This window comes from Callithrix jacchus, chromosome 9 (assembly GCF_049354715.1).
Source record: "Callithrix jacchus isolate 240 chromosome 9, calJac240_pri, whole genome shotgun sequence".
NCBI classification, from domain to species: domain Eukaryota; kingdom Metazoa; phylum Chordata; class Mammalia; order Primates; family Cebidae; genus Callithrix; species Callithrix jacchus.
The window spans coordinates 92,997,514-93,017,298 of record NC_133510.1 but is presented as its reverse complement, the minus strand read 5'-3'; the positions used below and the strand labels follow the sequence as shown (position 1 = coordinate 93,017,298).

Here is a 19,785-nt window from a genome sequence, read left to right as displayed (position 1 = left end):
AGAATACTGTATTTCATTGCTTCTAAAGGTATACATTTTTTCCTTTTTAAAATCTCTGAAACCAAATAAGTCCTACAGTGAAAAGCATCTTAAATTAATGGCATTTTTTTTCTTAATAGACTTATAATATAGTGAGTTTTGTAATTGATGCCATCAATTCAGTAAAATAAAATGCACAGCAAAAAAAAAAAAAAGGGGGGGGACACCCAATGATGTAGAAGATAACCAGTGGTTACAATACTATCAGAAAGATAAGAATTGGCAAAAAGGAAGGATACAGGATTTCTATAGAATGGACAACATAAATTAGAAAAATGTCTTTTAAAAACAAAAATGTGTTTTCTTTAATGGTATCAGCAAAGATTTTTTTCAAGCTCTTCCTTACCTGTATCCCTCCTCACATCTCTGAATTTTTAGTTCCTTTTGGCTATTTAACTCTTCATTGCTTGGCTTTATTGAATTGCTGCCTCATTCCAGTAGTCTGTGTGACTTCTTGATTTCACATCTACTTAAGATCAGATGACTCTCTTCTTAAACAGTTCAGTAGCTCTACTCTCTCTCCCAGCTCAGAAGTCTGCTAACAAGTAAGACCTCATTACCATGTTTATTAATCCATACTCCTAGGATACCAGTGTAGCTCCATAATTTTCTAGAATGTTGCTTATACCCACTCCCAGAACAGTGGTTGGAACCTATAGCTCCAACCACTGCAGTTAGTTACTTGACTAGGTATCATCTATCTGCAAGAACACCACAGTAATCTGTGAACTCTGAAAGCACATATTGACTCAGAGCTTTAATCTCAGGGCTTCTATTACCATAATGAATTACATAAATAAATTTAAATAAGTCTAAAAATAAGTCATCAATGCAACATTTAAACATATTCTCATGTTCCAGTACTTTTGCTCCTAAAAATACAAATAGTAGAGCAGGAGTTTGAAACACCGCTATGCTTTGATCAAATAAGATTTTCTGTAAAATGTTAATATATAACATGAATGAAATAAGACTGCTGTGGTTTTAGTATGTTGGTGTTGAGGTGCAGGGAGAGTAAATTTGGTGAAGCAGTCTTTATTTGACTCCTGCATCATCCCCAGAGACATCTCCATAGAACATTCTTTTCTTAATAGTATACCAAAGAAATATCTGTATGAACTGGAGTCATATTTTTTTATGTGTAACTTACTTCTATCTGTGTTTATATTTAAGGTAAATAAAAATAATGCCAAACTATGGAATAATGTGGGTCATGCTCTGGAAAATGAAAAGAACTTTGAGAGAGCTTTGAAATACTTTGTACAGGCTACCCATGTTCAGCCAGGTAAGTATTATTAATTAAATTCATGAATTTTATTTATTAAAAAAAAGTTTTGATTATCCTTGGGGGAAATAAGATAGAGTTTATTTTCTAGCTTTATTCTAAGTGACTTGAATACTAGAGTTTAGTGCTTGCTTATTTTGAATTGGGTTACATATAATAGCCACTTAATATCGGACTTTGATACCAGGCTGGTGGCTCACACCTGTGTTGCTAGCACTTTCGGAGGCTGACAGAGCAAGGTCACTTGAGCCCAGCAGTTCGTGACTATCTGGGCAAGACAGCAAGATTCTGTCTCTACAAAATAAAAATTTAAAAATTAGCCAAGCAGTGTTGTGTGAGCATATTATCTCAGCTACTTGGGAGGCTCATGTGGGAGGATTCCTTGAGCCCATGAGTTTGAGGCTGCACTGAGCTATGATCACACGATTATACCACTGCATTCCAGCCTGGTGACAGAGTAAGACTCTGTCTCAAAACAAACAAAAGCATTTATGGATTATTTTTTTAACATAGAATTGTTGGGTAGGATGGATATGGTTAAACAATTTTAGTGGAATGATGGGTACAAAAGCCTGATAGTAGTGAGTTTAAGAGAATGGGGAAAGAATAATTGGGGACAATTAGTACAGAAAATTCTTTTGAAATGTATCGATAAGAAGTGGTGGCAGTGCTGGGTATGGGGTCAAGAAAGGATGGTAAGGTAAGAGGGTTTTGGCTTTGTTTTTTAAATCAGTTGGGGCCAGACACAGTGACTCATGCCTGTAATCCCAGCACATTGGGAATCCAGGTGGGCTGATCACTTGATGTCAGGGGTTCAAGACCAGCCTGGGCAACATGGTGAAACCCCATCTTTACTAAAAAATACAAAAATTAGCAAGGCATTGTGGCGGGTACCTATAATCCCAGCTCCTCTGGTGGCTGAGGCACAAGAATCGCTGGAACCTGGGAGTCAGAGGTTGCAGTGAGCCAAGAAAGCACCACTGCACTCCAGCCTGGGCAACAGGGCGACACTCTATCTCAAAAAAAATAAATAAATTTGGTATGGTTACATGTTTTTCTTTTCCTGCAACTTTTTAGCTTTAATAGTGATGACATAAGCATAAAAAATTCTCTTAAATAGGATTAAAGTTTTGTCAGTTGTATATTACTAATTAAGAAAGGATTTAAGGAGTGAGTAAATGATGAGACACCAAATCTAAGCTGGTTAAGAAAGGATATGAGACAGGATGAGGGCTGGAGGAAAGATAACAAGATCAGTGAATCTGAGTAATTGTTGGTATCAGAGTAGGATATAGCTAGAGCACAGTATTTTTCAGTAGGAGTGCTATTTGCATTTTGAGTGCAGAATTGTATTACAGGATATGTGCCAGACATGACCCCCATCCACCAAATGCTATCATTATTTTCCATTCAGAATGACAACCAAAAAGAAACCCCCACACATTACCAAATATCCCTGAAGGGGTGCAGAGTGTCAGGCACTGTTACTTTTTTTTAGAAGTACAGTGACCATTGCATTAATTAGCTAAGGTGGAAAGAAGGTGTAAGTCATTTGGAAAAAAGGACATCAAGACCATGGTATTCAAAGATTAATATCTGTATGGATTATGAAATCACTAAATCATTAAGAATTTTGACAAATGTAACGTTAGAGAAAGCAACAGGGAGCCAGGATCTGTGATCCATTGCTTGGAATATGGAATTAATATCCTGTACTTCCTTACTTCTTTACCTTTGTTTATATTCTTCCTTGAGACTAGAATTTCTCCCTTCTCACTTTTCTCCCATTTTCCAGTGACTTCTCTCGTAAAAACTCTTCCTATTTTTCTAGCTATAAGCAAATAGTTTTCATTTGTAAAACTCGTATCTTCCTCTGTATTTTTTTTATTTTTTATTTTTTATTGGATTTTAGGTTTTGGGGTACATGAGCAGAGCATGTAAGACAGTTGCGTAGGAACACACATGGCAGTGTGCTTTCCTTTCCTTCTCCCCTTCACCCACATTTGGCATTTCTCCCCAGGCTATCCCTCCCTACCTCCCCCTCCCACTGGCCCTCCCCTTTTCCCCCCAATAGACCCCAGTGTTTAGTAGTCCCCTTTCTGTGTCCATGTGTTCTCATTTTTCATCACCCACCTATGAGTGAGAATATGCGGTGTTTCATTTTCTGTTCTTGTGTCAGTTTGCTGAGGATGACGTTCTCCAGATTCATCCATGTCCCTACAAACGACACAAACTCATCATTTCTGATTGCTGCATAATATTCCATGGTGTATATGTGCCACATTTTTCCAATCCAGTCTATTATCAATGGGCATTTTGGTTGATTCCAGGTCTTTGCTATTGTAAACAGTGCTGCAATGAACATTCGTGTACATGTGTCCTTATAGTAGAACGATTTATAGTCTTTTGGATATATACCCAGTAATGGGATTGCTGGGTCAAATGGAATTTCTATTTCTAAGGCCTTGAGGAATCGCCACACTGTCTTCCACAATGGTTGAACTAATTTACACTCCCACCAACCGTGTAAAAGTGTTCCTTTTTCTCCGCATCCTCTCCAGCATCTGTTGTCTCCAGATTTTTTAATGATAGCCATTCTAACTGGCGTGAGATGGTATCTCAATGTGGTTTTGATTTGCATCTCTCTGATGACCAGTGACGATGAGCATTTTTTCATATGACTGTTGGCCTCATATGTGTCTTCTTTCGTAAAGTGTCTGTTCATATCCTTTGCCCACTTTTGAATGGGCTTGTTTTTTTCCTGTAAATCCGTTTGAGTTCTTTGTAAATTCTGGATATCAGCCCTTTGTCACATGGGTAAACTGCTAAAATTTTTTCCCATTCTGTTGGTTGCCGATCCACTCTAGTGACTGTTTCTTTTGCCATGCAGAAGCTGTGGAGTTTCATTAGGTCCCATTTGTCTATTTTGGCTTTTGTTGCCAATGCTTTTGGTGTTTTGTTCATGAAGTCCTTGCCTACTCCTATGTCCTGGATAGTTTTGCCTAGATTTCCTTCTAGGGTTTTTATGGTGCCAGGTCTTATGTTTAAGTCTTTAATCCATCTGGAGTTAATTTTAGTGTAAGGTGTCAGGAAGGGGTCCAGTTTCTGCTTTCTGCACATGGCTAGCCAGTTTTCCCAACACCATTTGTTAAACAGGGAATCCTTTCCCCCTTGCTTGTTTTTGTCAGGTTTATCAAAGATTGTATAGTTGTAGATATGTTGTGTTGCCTCCAGTGCCTCTGTTTTGTTCCATTGGTCTATATCTCTGTTTTGGTACCAGTACCATGCTGTTTTGATTACTGTAGCCTTGTAGTATAGTTTGAAATCCGGTAGTGTGATGCCCCCCGCTGTGTTCTTTTTGCTTAGAATTGACTTGGCTATGCGGGCTCTCTTTTGGTTCCATATGAAGTTCATGGTGGTTTTTTCCAGTTCTGTGAAGAAAGTCAATGGTAGCATGATGGGGATAGCATTGATTCTGTAAAATACTTTGGACAGTATAGCCATTTTCACGATATTAATTCTTCCTAACCATGAACATGGAATGTTTCTCCATCTGTTTGTGTCCTCTCTGATTTCGTTGAGCAGTGGTTTGTAGTTCTCCTTGAAGAGGTCCCTTACGTTCCTTGTGAGTTGTATTCCAAGGTATTTTATTCTTTTTGTAGTAATTGTGAATGGCAGTTCGTTCTTGATTTGGCTCTCTTTAAGTCTGTTATTGGTGTAGACGAATGCTTGTGATTTTTGCACATTGATTTTATATCCTGAGACTTTGCTGAAGTTGCTTATCAGTTTCAGGAGTTTTTGGGCTGAGGCGATGGGGTCTTCTAGGTATACTATCATGTCGTCTGCAAATAGAGACAATTTGGCTTCCACCTTTCCTATTTGAATACCCTTTATTTCTTTTTCTTGCCTGATTGCTCTGGCTAGAACTTCCAGAACTATATTGAATAGGAGTGGTGAAAGAGGGCATCCTTGTCTAGTGCCAGATTTCAAAGGGAATGCTTCCAGTTTTTGCCCATTCAGTATGATATTGGCTGTTGGTTTGTCATATATAGCTTTTATTACTTTGAGATACGTTCCATCGATACCGAGTTTATTGAGGGTTTTTAGCATAAAGGGCTGTTGAATTTTGTCAAATGCCTTCTCTGCATCAATTGAGATAATCATGTGGTTTTTGTTTTTGGTTCTGTTTATGTGGTGAATTACGTTGATAGACTTGCGTACGTTGAACCAGCCTTGCATCCCCGGGATGAATCCTACTTGATCATGGTGAATAAGTTTTTTGATTTGCTGTTGCATTCAGCTTGCCAATATTTTATTGAAGATTTTTGCATCTATGTTCATCATGGATATTGGCCTGAAGTTTTCTTTTCTTGTTTAGTCTCTGCCGGGTTTTGGTATCAAGATGATGTTGGTCTCGTAAAATCATTTGGGAAGTATTCCCTCTTTTTGGATTGTTTGAAATAGTTTTAGAAGGAATGGTACCAGCTCCTCTTTGTGTGTCTGGTAGAATTCGGCTGTGAACCTGTCTGGACCTGGGCTTTTTTTGTGTGGTAGGCTCTTAATTGCTGCCTCGACTTCTGACCTTGTTATTGGTCTATTCATAGTTTCAGCTTCCTCCTGGTTTAGGCCTGGGAGGACACAGGAGTCCAGGAATTTATCCATTTCTTCCAGGTTTACTAGTTTATGTGCATAGAGTTGTTTGTAATTTTCTCTGATGATGGTTTGAATTTCTGTGGAATCTGTGGTGATTTCCCCTTTATCATTTTTTATTGCATCTATTTGGTTGTTCTCTCTTTTATTTTTAATCAATCTGGCTAGTGGTCTGTCTATTTTGTTGATCTTTTCAAAAAACCAGCTCTTGGATTTATTGATTTTTTGAAGGGTTTTTCGTGTCTCAGTCTCCTTCAGCTCAGCTCTGATCTTAGTTATTTCTTGTCTTCTGCTGAGTTTTGAGTTTTTTGATCTTACTCCTCTAGCTCTTTCAATTTTGACGATAGGGTGTCAATTTTGGATCTCTCCATTCTCCTCATATGGGCACTTATTGCTATATACTTTCCTCTAGAGACTGCTTTAAATGTGTCTCAGAGGTTCTGGCATGTTGTGTCTTCGTTCTCATTGGTTTCGAAGAACTTCTTTATTTCTGACTTCATTTCGTTGTTTACCCAGTCAACTTCAAGAGCCAGTTGTTCAGTTTCCATGAAGCTGTGCGGTTCTGGGTCGGTTTCTGTATTCTGAGTTCTAACTTGATTGCACTATGGTCTGAGAGGCTGTTTGTTATGATTTCAGTTGTTTTGCATTTGTTGAGCAGTGCTTTACTTCCAATTATGTGGTCAGTTTTTGAGTAGGTGTGATGTGGTGCTGAGAAGAATGTATATTCTGTGGATTTGGGGTGGAGAGTTCTGTAAATGCCTATCAGGTTTGCTTGCTCCAGGTCTGAGTTCAAGCCCTGGATATCCTTGTTGATTTTCTGTCTGGTTGATCTGTCTAATATTGATAGTGGAGTGTTAAAGTCTCCCACTATTATTGTGTGGGAGTCTAAGTCTCTTTGTAAGTCATTAATAACTTGCCTTATGTATCTGGGTGCTCCTGCATTGGGTCCATATATGTTTAGGATCATTAGCTCTTCTTGTTTTATCGATCCTTTTACCAGTATGTAATGGCCTTCTTTGTCTCTTTTGATCTTTGTTGCTTTAAAGTCTATTTTATCAGAGATGAGAATTGCAACTCCTGCTTTTTTTTGCTCTCCATTTGCTTGGTAAATCTTCCTCCATCCCTTTATTTTGAGCCTTTGTGTATCCTTGCATGTGAGATGGGTTTCCTGGATACAGCACACTGATGGGTTTTGGCTTTTTATCCAATTTACCAGTCTGTGTCTTTTGATTGGTGCATTTAGTCCATTTACATTTAGGGTTAATATTGTTATGTGTGAATTTGATACTGCCATTTTGATGCTAAGTGGCTGTTTTGCCTGTTAGTTGTTGTAGATTCTTCGTTATGTTGATGCTCTTTAGCATTTAGTGTGATTTTGGAATGGCTGGTACTGGTTGTTCCTTTCTATGTGTAGTGCCTCTTTGAGGAGCTCTTGTAAAGCAGGCCTGGTGGTGACAAAATCTCTGAGTACTTGCTTGTTCACAAAGGATTTTATTTTTCCTTCACTTCTGAAGCTCAGTTTGGCTGGATATGAAATTCTGGGTTGAAAGTTCTTTTCTTTAAGAATGTTGAATATTGGCCCCCACTCTCTTCTGGCTTGTAGTGTTTCTGCCGAGAGATCTGCTGTGAGTCTGATGGGCTTCCCTTTGTGGGTAACTCGACCTTTCTCTCTGGCTGCCCTTAGTATTTTCTCCTTTATTTCAACTTTGTTGAATCTGACGATTATGTGCCTTGGGGTTGCTCTTCTTGCAGAATATCTTTGTGGTGTTCTCTGTATTTCCTGCATTTGAGTGTTGGCCTGTCTTGCTAGGTGGGGGAAGTTTTCCTGGATGATGTCCTGAAGAGTATTTTCCTACTTGGATTCATTCTCTTCGTCCCCTTCTGGTACACCTATCAAACGTAGGTTAGGTCTTTTCACATAGTCCCACATTTCTTGGAGACTTTGTTCATTCCTTTTTGCGCTTTTTTCTCTATTCTTGGTTTCTCGTTTAATTTCATTGAGTTGGTCTTCGACTTCAGATGTACTTTCTTCTGCTTAGTCAATTCGGCTATTGAAACTTGTGCATGCTTCGCGAAGTTCTCGTATTGTGTTTTTCAGCTCCTTTAATTCATTCATATTCCTCTCTAAGTTATCCATTCTTGTTATCATTTCCTCATATCTTTTTTTAAGTTCCTTAGTTTCTTTGCATTGATTTAATACATGTTCTTTTAGCTCACAAATGTTTCTCATTATCCACCTTCTGAAGTCTAATTCCGTCATTTTGTCACAGTCATTCTCCGTCCAGCTTTGTTCCCTTGCTGGTGAGGAGTTTTGGTCCTTTCTAGGAGGCGAGGTGTTCTGGTTTCGGGTGTTTTCCTCCTTTTTTCGCTGGTTTCTTCCCATCTTTGTGGGTTTATCCGCTGGTCGTCTGCGTAGTTGCTGACTTTTCGATTGGGTCTCTGAGTGGACACCCAAATTGTTGATGATGAAGTATTTCTGTTACTTGGTTTTCCTTCTACCAGCCTAGCCCCTTCGCTGTATGACTGCTGAGGTCCACTCCAGGCCCTGCTTGTCTGGGGTGCACCTCTAGCAGCTGTGGCACAGTGAGGGATGCTACCCATTTCTTTTTCTGCTATCTTTGTCCCAGGATGATGCCTGCCAAATGTCAGTCTTTTGGATTTAGAGGGGTCAGGGAGCTGCTTGAGGAGACAGTCTGTACTTTTTGGAGCTCAATTGCTGAGCTGTGAGCTGTGTTGTTCATTCAGGGCTGTTAGGCTGCTATGTTTGATTCTGCTGCAACAGAGCTCATTTAAAAAAACCCTTTTTTTCTCAAATGCTCTGTGTTGGGGGGTTCGGGCTTTATTTTTTGATGTCCCATGAGGAGTCCTGCCTAGCTAGAAGGCAGACTAGCCACTGTTTGGCTGCCGAGTCTCCTCCCTGCTGTTGTGTGATTCGCCCTGTTCCTGCAGGCTCTGCTGTGGTCTCCGCCACGCCCTGCAGCGGAGTCTCTTCATTGTAGCGTGTTGCCTCGGCAATGGCAGGCTGCGTCAGCAGTGGGTGTGTATCTCAGTAGGGACGGGTTGCCTCGGCAACGGCTGGCTGCGTCAGCAGTGGGCGTGTATCTCAGTAGGGACGGGTTGCCTCGGCAACGGCTGGCTGCGTCAGCAGTGGGCGTGTATCTCAGTAGGGACGGGTTGCCTCGGCAACGGCTGGCTGCGTCAGCAGTGGGCGTGTATATCAGTTGGGGCGGGTTGCCTCGGTAGTGGTGGACGCCCCTCCCCCACAGAGTGTCTCGGACCGTCTGCTCGGGATAGTTTGAAATCGCAGTTTTGTTCATCCCACTGGGTATCCCAAACGATCTGTCCCTGCAATCCCCTGGGCTGTCCTACTGTCCAAGTCTCATTCAGTCTCAAGTCCAGCCCTCTCAAGTCTCAGGTTGCCGGTTCAACAGGGCACCCGGACAAGCATGCCCTGTGGGGATTGCTGGGTAGGGCCAGCTGCCGCCGCCCTGGCTGCCGGCTTCGCCAGGCAGACCTACTGCCTGGCGTCCCGTGTCTTTTTTATACTTGGGAGTTTCCCCGTTCTGTGGGCAACAAAGATCAGTCTGGAAATGCAGCTCCGACTCACCTGTTTGCAGATTCAACGAGAGCTCCAATCCTGGGTTGTTCTCACAGCGCCATCTTGAGTCCTCCCTTCCTCTGTATTTTTTCTGTATTTGTAATTTTCTATTTAGTGCTATATTTTATTTATTTTAATACAAGTTTATTTAAAATATTTCTTTAAAATGTTGGGCTTCCTGGAGGTAGCGTGAACATCTGAATCATTTTTTTACCCCTGCATCATTAAGTAGGGTCCTTTACACAGTCAGCAGTCACTAAATATTTTAATTCATTACTTTCTGAAGTCTTGCGATGTATAGTGCATGGATTAATTAGATTTTAGGAGTTTTTAGAGACACAGTCATCTTTGATTGTCAGGCACATCAGGGCTTTGAGACTTTGAGATGTTACTTAGGCCCCTTCAGACTCTTCTTTTTTGTTTCTGAAATGGGATAGTAATTTCTGTCTCACAGCATTGTTGTAAATACTAAATTAACTGTGTAGGTGTGTGTCTGTACACATTCAGTTTTGTCTAGTGAATAGCATGCCTATCACAGGATGTTGCAGGTATGGACACTCAGTTGTTAAATAATTTCCACCCTCATTGTCAGTTGTCACTAATTACTGTTTTTGAGATATTTGCTGAACCTTTTTCCTTCAGTTTGACTTCACTATCACACTTTGATAATTGCTGTTTCTATTAATAATAAACCGTGGAGTAGGAAAACAAGTAAACCAGATAATTATGGTTTTTTATTAAGCATTTAAACTTAGAAACATTGAATGTGGCATGTAGAGGTTTCTTGGCTTATTCCATGTCTTTTTAAGCTGTATTCTTCTTAGATGGGTTTGACAGATGAAATGACATGTTATTTTACTGTGATTTTAGAGTTGGAGGGGTCATACAGTGACCAGGATAAGGCTAAAAAGGGACAGCTAGTGTGATGGTTAGTTAATGGACTCTTGCATCAGACCTTTTCTCAAATTCAATCCCTCTTAGTTTTCTCTCTATAAGTTTGGAGTAATAAGATCTCCATTCTTTTGTATGGATTATGTTAAATACTGGTTGTACAAGACTTAGGCCAGTCTAGGCAATAATGTATATTCAATAAATATGAGCTGGTAAATATTAATGGCATTATTTTCACTAGAACTAGGAAGGGAGGTGGCAAAGAAGAGATATACAGTTCAGGGAAGAAGGCTGAAAGAGAATGAATAGCAAATGGCTCTGTAGGTATATTTGTTCATCAAGCATTTACTTGAGAATTTACCATGAGTCAGACACTGCTTTAAGTGCTGGGGAATACAGCAGTAAATAAAACAAATTTTCTGCCTTTGTGGAGTTACCATTCTAAATAAAGGCATAAACAATAAGTAAACAAATACACACATGTAAATATATACACACACACACAAAATATATATATGCACACACATGTATGCACATGTATATGTACTTATATGAAAGTGATAAAAGCTGTAAAAAGGTCATAGACATTAGAAATTGGTCAGAGAAGGGCTGTATGAGAGATTAGTATTACGAGATGAGAATAACCAAGAGAGCAACCTTTGCACATATACTCTGGTGTAGTTAATTTTGAGTATCACTGGCTATACAGAAAATAGTAAAGAAAAGCAAGAAAATCATTTAGAAGGATTTTGCAGTAATGCAAAGAAATGATGGGGTTGTAACTTTTTTAATAGAAATCTTGAAGTACATTTGACATACAATAGACTATACATATTTATATAATTTGATAATTTTGGACATATGTATATACCTATTAGACTGTAATCACAATTAAGATACTGAAAATATCCATCAACCCCTCAAATTCCTTGTACCCTTTTCTAATGCCTCCATCTTAACCTCTTTTCACCCCAGCCTTCTCTGGGAAAAAGCTTTATAGCTGCAGATAATTTGCTTTTTCTAAAATTGTATATGAATGGAATTATACTCTATGGACTCTCTTTTTTTCCTGGCTTTTTCATGCTGCACATTTTTTTGATACTCATTCATGTTGTATGAATCAAAAACCCATACCTTTGTATGGCTGAGTAGTATTCCTTCACCTGGATATACCACAGTTTGTTTATCCATTTACCTGCTGGTGGATGTTTGGATTGTTTGCACTTTGGGGCTGTTACAAATAATGGCTGTTAGAAACATTCATGTACCAATCTATATGTTTTTATTTCTCTTAGTTAAAACCTGAGAGAGGAATGGCATGGTCATATGATTTGTGTATGTTTAACTTTTTAAAAGTCTGCTAAATTGTTTTCCAAAGAATGTGTCTACCACCAGCAGTATAGGAGAGCTCTCTTGCCTTTCTTAATTCTTCATTTGCACAAATGGATGAATTTTTAGCACAAATGGATGTTGGATTCTGTCAAAGGCTTTTTTGCACCATTTGAGATGATGATAAATAAGGTTGTGTTGTTTCTGTCTGTTAATGTAGTAGATTACATTGGTTATAGTGTTGAACAACCATTTGATCATGAGTTATTTTTATTATATATTTTTTGATTTGTTAAAATACTATTAATTTTTACATCTGTATTTATGAAGGATAGAGAGTTCCTAGGAGATTCCAGATATTTATAAATTTATCTTTTTAAATAAATTGATAATTTTGTGGACAGGAAATAATGAAAAGCAACATAGATGCCTAAGCAATCAATGTGAGAATACTTCACTGTTGGGCAGCTAGTACTGGCTACATGAGACTCAACAACACAGCTTAAAATTCTTTTAAAAAGGCTTACTACACAGGAGAACAGATATTTTTGCAACAGGAGAATGTGTTGCAGGATAGGCAGGACAGATAATGGCGTGAACAAAGTTCTTAAGTGGGAAAAGGGAATGTGATTTAGTATATAAGTAGATTGTTTGGCCGTAGATAAGAGAGAAGGTGTATGAGGGAAGGCAGACTATGTATATGCCTTTGCACACAGATGTGTGTTACTATTAAAAACACATGGAAACATTCGTGAAGATAAGTTGATAACATCTAGCAGTGAGATGATAAGTTCCCTTCTACTCTTTTGTTTCCTTAGTGAAAATATGTTATTAGAGATGTGAGGAGAGATAAGAAGTGAAATATACTCAACTAGGATTCTGGAAAATTTAATTGATTATAGAAACCTAGTATTGACAAACAGGATACATTTGAGATTTGTGAGTTCCTCATTTACAATTGAATTAAAATCCAGATTGTTAACCAATGCTGCTGTTGTTTTGGATAGGTACTCATAAAATTATGTCTTTTTGTTAGCTGTATCAAGTGGCCTAATGTGGCCTAATATACTTTAGTGATGCTAAAGTATATCTGTATATTACATCTCTATTCTTTGAAACATAGGACTGCTGTACTCTAGCATCTGAAGTCTACACTAATGAAAATATCTCCTTGCCATAATTCTAAGAACATGATTTCAGTGGATGATAATTTGCCTCATTTTTTATATTTTCTAACATTGGTTGGGGCCAATTTCAGTAACAATTTAAATACTCAGCTGACATAATTACACTTTTATTTTTCCAAATTTTCAGTTTCTTCTTAAATGCTTAGTGTATAATTACTTTTTTCAGGTTCTATGTACATTAGCTTTTCCTAAACAGCATGCTGAGCTCTATAAATATGTATGGATTTATCTGGTGTAAAAAAAAGTTATATAAAAGCAAAGACTCCATATCTTTTAGTTGACAATAGTAGTACATATTCATGGAATATATAGTGATGTTTTGAGGCATGTAATGTAAGTAATTACCCTGATCTAATCACTGTACTGTATATATTATATTCAATCGGTAATACAATGATTTGCAGCCAGATTCTACATCAGAATTGCCTTTGACACTTTTTATAAACATATTTTTTGCAGATTTTATTTCTGAATATTATGTTTTGATGGAGCTATGTGGGGCTATTAAGTATCTGAATTTTTTAAAACTACACAAGCATTCTGATTTGTAGCCAGGATTGAGAATGGCTAGCTTAAACATTTTTTTGCTTGACCCCTCCAGGCTACATGAGACTCAACAATACATCCTAAAAGAAAAAAAATCAACTTCCTTACTCCTAAACTTATCTCTAATCACACCAGGTCTGCATCTGCCAGTTTCTGTGCAGTGTACACAATTGCCAAACTAAAACATAATATAATAATATCTTAGGACTGTTACTCAGAGAATGCCCAAAATATATATGTTTGGCCTGTGTGAGTCCTAGGAGTTACAGGCAGAGAATTATTCCACAATTGCAAAATAATTGGTGTCACAGGCAAGTAGTAATCAAAATGAACCTTTTCATGTCTTTTGGAAATCCATGTTGAGTAAAAATTGGCTGATTTAAGATCTTCTACTTCCCTTCTATCATTCAAACCATTGAAATATATACTAGGAAGTGTATCTGTTTAAAAAACTACTGTACAGTGAATCCTTATATTTTTCCTATTTCAACTGCATTTTTTTTCCTATCCCTGAAGACATCTGCTGGGATTTTTATTTCCCACATCAGAAAATGAGACATAAGTTCCTGACATTCTAAAATTAACACAACCTTTAAAAAAAATCTAAAATATTAAGGAGTGTATTATCATTTAAGAGAGGTGGGCCACTGCATCTTAACTAATACTATTATCATTATGTTCCATTATACTCTCATTCTAGCCACAATCACAAAAATTTTTAAAAATTGAATGGCAAAGTTTATTCATTCTCTTTGCCCCTGTTCCACCATGATGCATATTTGTTATAACACTTGAAATAATTCTAAATATCCTGATGATTCTTTTCACTTACAGAGTTGAGCTATACCTCTTGAGTGAATTTATAAGCTATGAGATTAAGTAAATGAAAGCAAGCTTTAGTATAGTAAAATACGATGAAGGAAGGTGATAAAAATTTCTTCATTACCTTTATCTCTCTTTATGTCTCAACCCTTCAAAAATACCATCAAATAGTTTTTTCATACTGCGTATGTATTTTCTGTCTTTATGGTTCATTAAGTAATTTTGTGAACACTGTTGGTCATAAGTTATAACAAGTTATATTTCAGGAACTTAAAGGAAGAAGCAGGACCTGTTGCCTGGTTTTGCATTTTTCCCTAGTACATATTTGTTTCTGGAAACATGTCTTCTCATTAGTTATATTTAAGTACTTGTTTATATATCAAATATATTGAATCATTTCATTTATATTTAATACATCATTTGTATACTTGCCAACAAATGACTGTTTTAAAATTTTAGATGACATTGGTGCCCATATGAATGTAGGAAGAACTTATAAAAATTTAAATAGAACCAAAGAAGCTGAAGAATCTTACATGATGGCTAAATCACTGATGCCTCAAGTAAGTTGCCATAATTTATTATGTCAGTCTACTAGATGTCCTATTGAATAAATTATCTAGAAGGAAAATTCTTCACTTAGTTGATATAAAAGTAAAGGGTCTAATGAATCGTCTATTTCTATAAGTTTTTTAAAGAATTACGTTTTTCTAGCTCACTTAATTTTTAAAAATTGTTTTTATAGTCCATTGTAAAAACTCATAAAGTGTGAATTTTAGATATTTTTGATTATGAGTTTTTTATGACTTTACATAAATATGATTTTATATATATTAACCATAAAATTCAACATTATTCTTATCAAATGAATAAAAGTGATAAAATTAGTAGATATATCTCTTGCTATATTATGTCCATCAGTTATTATAATGACATAAGATTTATTAAATGTAATATTACAGTATCAAAGTTGGAAGATCTGACCCTATGTCGGTTTTCATGTTGTTAGCAAAATATTTCTCAGTTGTAACAAGAGTAGTTAATTTTATTCCAGAATACTAAGGACTTACTTTTCTGGTGAAGGTTGGATTAAACACTCTAGTTGATTATTAAGGTTAAATAAAGGCTATTATAATATATAATATATGTGGATCCAAACTTCCAGTGAACACAATAAATTAGATATGATAAAAACCAATAATAAATGCAGTTAAACTAATAGGTAAAGATTAAAGTAATCCTTAAAATATTATACAGTTCAACCTTGTTTTTAAAAAATTTAACTTCCCAATCACTATTAATGTTACTATAAATATTACAATTGAGAAAAGTGCAGCCGAGCTTAAGCTATTTTTTTTGAGGACAGAAGACTATGCTACTAATTTTACTACTTTATTAAAAATAAATCATAAAAATGTAAAAGAAAACACATAAAAATCTAAAGATAATATTTTATTTACAGTATCCTCAATAATGTAATAAAATAACACTTTATGGCATTGAAGGATATATTTTTTTATTTATGCCAGCTCAGTGGATTATTGTAAGCTTTTTATTTGCATCTTTTTGTGAAGTCAAACAAATCAGAACTTTTAGAAGTCAGGGTCTCTTAAGTTTGATCACAATAGGAATAGAACCCAGATCTTAGTACAGTGTATTTTTTATACTATGTTCTGTGTTATTTTAAATTCGCCAATAGGAATATGTACTTTTGATTTTTGATACTGAAATATCGAATCATGAAAATGCCTTTTCTTTTAAACAGATTATTCCTGGTAAAAAATATGCAGCCAGAATTGCCCCTAACCACCTAAATGTTTATATCAATCTGGCTAACCTGATCCGAGCAAATGAGTCCCGACTGGAAGAAGCAGATCAGTTGTACCGTCAAGCAATAAGCATGAGGCCTGATTTCAAGCAGGCTTACATTAGCAGGTATCCCCGTTCACCTTAGATCTATTATTATAGAATATTAAAACTGCATCTGCATGTACATTTTGAAAGAATTGGCTTTTTTTGGGGAAAAAAAATTATATTTTTAATAATCTTAGCAATCAAGGGCATAGAAGGGCATAGCTTTTTAGACTGACAGATTTTGATTTGAAATTAACAAAGGGAATCCCTATAATAGCCACCTTAGGTTTTATATTAAGAAAAGGGTAGAAGTAGCTCTATCTCAGTTTCATTTTCTTCCCATCACCAAAATTGTTCTTTTCCTAATTAACACCTGAAACTTATATTTTATAATAGTTACTTCTAATATCAAACTCTCAGGAACTTTCTTAAGTTTTTAGAGTTGGTTGATTATTGATGCCTTTGACACAAAGAAAACATTTTGGTTCTCAGCAAAAAAAAAGTTGTCTGGTATCACATGTTAAAACTTCATTTATTTTCTTGTGTATGTGTTATCATTTGTATTATTTTTGAGGAAAAATGTGTTTTTAAACTTTGTTTTGTAGTAATTTGTAACATTGTTTCTGTGGGGAAAGCACATTCTGAATTTAATTAAGTTTTTGAGATAATCTGTTTTTAAGTTGGGATTGTTTTTGGTCTGCCCTGTCCAGTACTTCTTGAAACTCATTGAGTTTAGCAGGCTTGTATCTGTAAATAAGACCTGTCATGTATTAATCCATAAAGAACTATTTAACAGTCTCTGCATTAAAAAAATAATAATATTTTGAACAAACATTTATTCTAAAAGTTGTCTTAATGAGAATGTTAATTGTTGTTCCTTTGATTTTATTCCTGTGCTAATACTGTAGGAAAGAATAGTATTATAGTAAGAACAACTCTCATATCACTACTTAAATATGATTTGTACATGTGTAAAAATAATTCTTTAAGCAAAATTGCTTTTTAAATTTTTCTAACAGAAAATACAACCACACTAGGAAGATTTATACAATGGTTTCTTAACTGGTCCTCAATTCTAAGTGTGTTCCTCAAAGCTATCCACAGGTCAGACTAGTCCCTCCCACTCTAAACAATCAGCTTTTTTTTTTTTTTTTGGTCCTTTTTCTGTTTGTTTGTGACAGAATCTCGCTTTATCACCCAGACCGGAGTGCAGTCGTGTGATCTTGGCTCACTGCAACCTCTGCTTCATGGGTTCAAGTGAATCTTGTGCCTCAGCCTCCCTAGTAGCTGGGACTATAGGCACATGGCACCATGCCTGGCTAATTTCTGTATTTTTAGTAGAGACAGGGTTTCACCATGTTGGTCAGGCTGGTCTCAAACTCTTGACCTCAAGTGGTCTGTCCAACTCACCCTCCCAACATGTTGGGATTACAGGTATGAGCCATAATGCCCGACTTTTTTTTTTTAAAGAATGGTCATATTATATGAAGACATTGATGAGGACTAAATTAATATAAAAAGGGATTACAGATTTTAAATACTTTGAGTTTTTGCACAGTGAGACTTCTATTATAGATTCAAATATTGGAGTTTCTCTTACCACTACTGTATGTCGTTTTTTTCTTCTAGTGCTGTTATTTTGTCACCTAACGAACTAATTTCTCACTCTGGCTAGTTGTCCTTTTTAATCTAGTCTGTCACTTTTTAAAATAAATTCAAAGAATATATTTTCTCTGTCCTCCTGATATGTTGCCCTCTAAAGTCAGGCATGACTTTTTTCTTCTTAAATATTATTTGAAATTAAATCAAGACAAATATACTAAACTTAAGGAGTTCAGATTTGAGGACAGTTTCAAAGAGTTGTTTTTGAAAGAGTTTTTAAGAGCTTGAGTTAAAAGAAAAAACTATATGTGGAAAGGTTTAAAACTTGGCAAAAACTCTATCTACAAACTGAGATGGTAATGTTGTAAGTAAAGCTTGTGTTTGATTTTTCCACAGAGGGGAATTGCTTTTAAAAATGAATAAACCTCTTAAAGCAAAGGAAGCATACCTTAAAGCACTAGAGCTGGACAGAAATAATGCAGATCTTTGGTACAACTTGGCAATTGTATATATTGAACTTAAAGAACCAAATGAAGCCCTAAAAAACTTTAATCATGCTCTAGAACTAAATCCAAAGCATAAACTAGCATTATTCAACTCTGCTATATTAATGCAAGAATCAGGTATGTTGTCTCAAAATGTTTGTATATTTAAACAAATTGTAGTTTATAATATAATAAAACCTTAATTTAACTTTATTACCCATACCAAACACTTTATGTATTAACAGTTTATAGCAATACTGTACTTAAATGATATATAGGAAGAATATTTGAAATAAACCATTTTCAAGTAACATGCATTCTAACATGATAATACTGATTTTTAATTCTTCTGGCATGTGTTAAGCCGAATTTTTCAGGCAGTCTATTAAGCAACGTTAATTATTTTGTCATTTTATACACGTAAACAGAATATAACTTATAAACTCTCCAAATAATATGAACTTGTGAAATTTTTTCCATAATTAGCTGTGAGAAGCCAAGAGCATATGTTTTCAAAAAATAGCCTTTTCTTTTGATTCATAAGAGCTAATAGTTTTGGCACCATTTTATATCCAATTTTACTGTGTTTTTTGAGATATTATTGTAATTTTCTATAATTTAGCAAAACTAAATTATTAACCACAGTAAATCTGGATCTTTCATCCATATTTTATATAGAAATTTTAGTTCTGCCTCACAAGACAGTGTATATGATTTATATTCTTTTAATTTTTAAATAGAAAAATCTATTATAAAGGTTATTTCTTAGATACATTTCTTAAAACTTTTGTAAAATATGAAAGAATTATAAAGTCATAATATTTTAGAGCTAAAGAGGACCTTTGAGTTTGCATTTGCCAGTCTTCTATTTAGCAGAGTGAAAACCAAATACATTTTATGGCTGACCCAAAGTCCCATGGCTAAGTACTAATCCAAGATAACAACTGAAGCCTCCTGATTTATTTTCACATTTTCATTATCCATCATGCTGCCAAATAATAGAGAGAAATCTTTATGCCTGGTATTCAAAAGAGTATAAATTTGGTGTAAAACTAATACTTTTGTAAGATTATCTACCTTGATAACCATGAAAGATGCTCATTATTAGACACAAGATTGCACCATAAGGTTTGTAATTGGAGTACTTGAACTTTTTTTTTTATTTATTTGCAATAGAAATTACCTCAATGGAGATTTGCTTCCTGCCAGGCAGTGGTTCATGCCTGTAATCCCAACAGTTTGTGAGGCTAAGGTGAGAGGATCACTGAAGGCCAAGAGTTTGAGAACAGCCTGGGCAACATAGTGAAACCCTGTCTCCACAGAAAATTTTAAGATCAGCAGTGAATGGTGGCACATGCCTATAGTCCCAACTACTCGGGAAGCCACAGTGGGAGAATTGCTTGAGCTCAGGAGTTTGAGGTTACAGTGAGCTATGGTCACAGCACTGCCCCCAAGCCTGAGTGGCAGAGTGAGACCCTGTCCCAAAAAACAGAAGAT

The 19,785-nt window shown here is 36.1% G+C and overlaps 1 protein-coding gene across 1 annotated transcript in view; it reads left to right on the top strand.

Annotated features, from left to right (window-relative positions):
* TMTC3 (transmembrane O-mannosyltransferase targeting cadherins 3) overlaps nt 1–19,785 on the top strand; it is a 59,675-nt gene that overhangs the window by 33,029 nt on the left and 6,861 nt on the right. The window contains exons 10-13 of the mRNA XM_002752834.6: nt 1,213–1,324; nt 14,807–14,910; nt 16,113–16,282; nt 18,200–18,426. Of these exons, the coding sequence (XP_002752880.2) occupies nt 1,213–1,324; nt 14,807–14,910; nt 16,113–16,282; nt 18,200–18,426 (613 nt within the window). The remainder of the gene's footprint in view (nt 1–1,212; nt 1,325–14,806; nt 14,911–16,112; nt 16,283–18,199; nt 18,427–19,785) is intronic.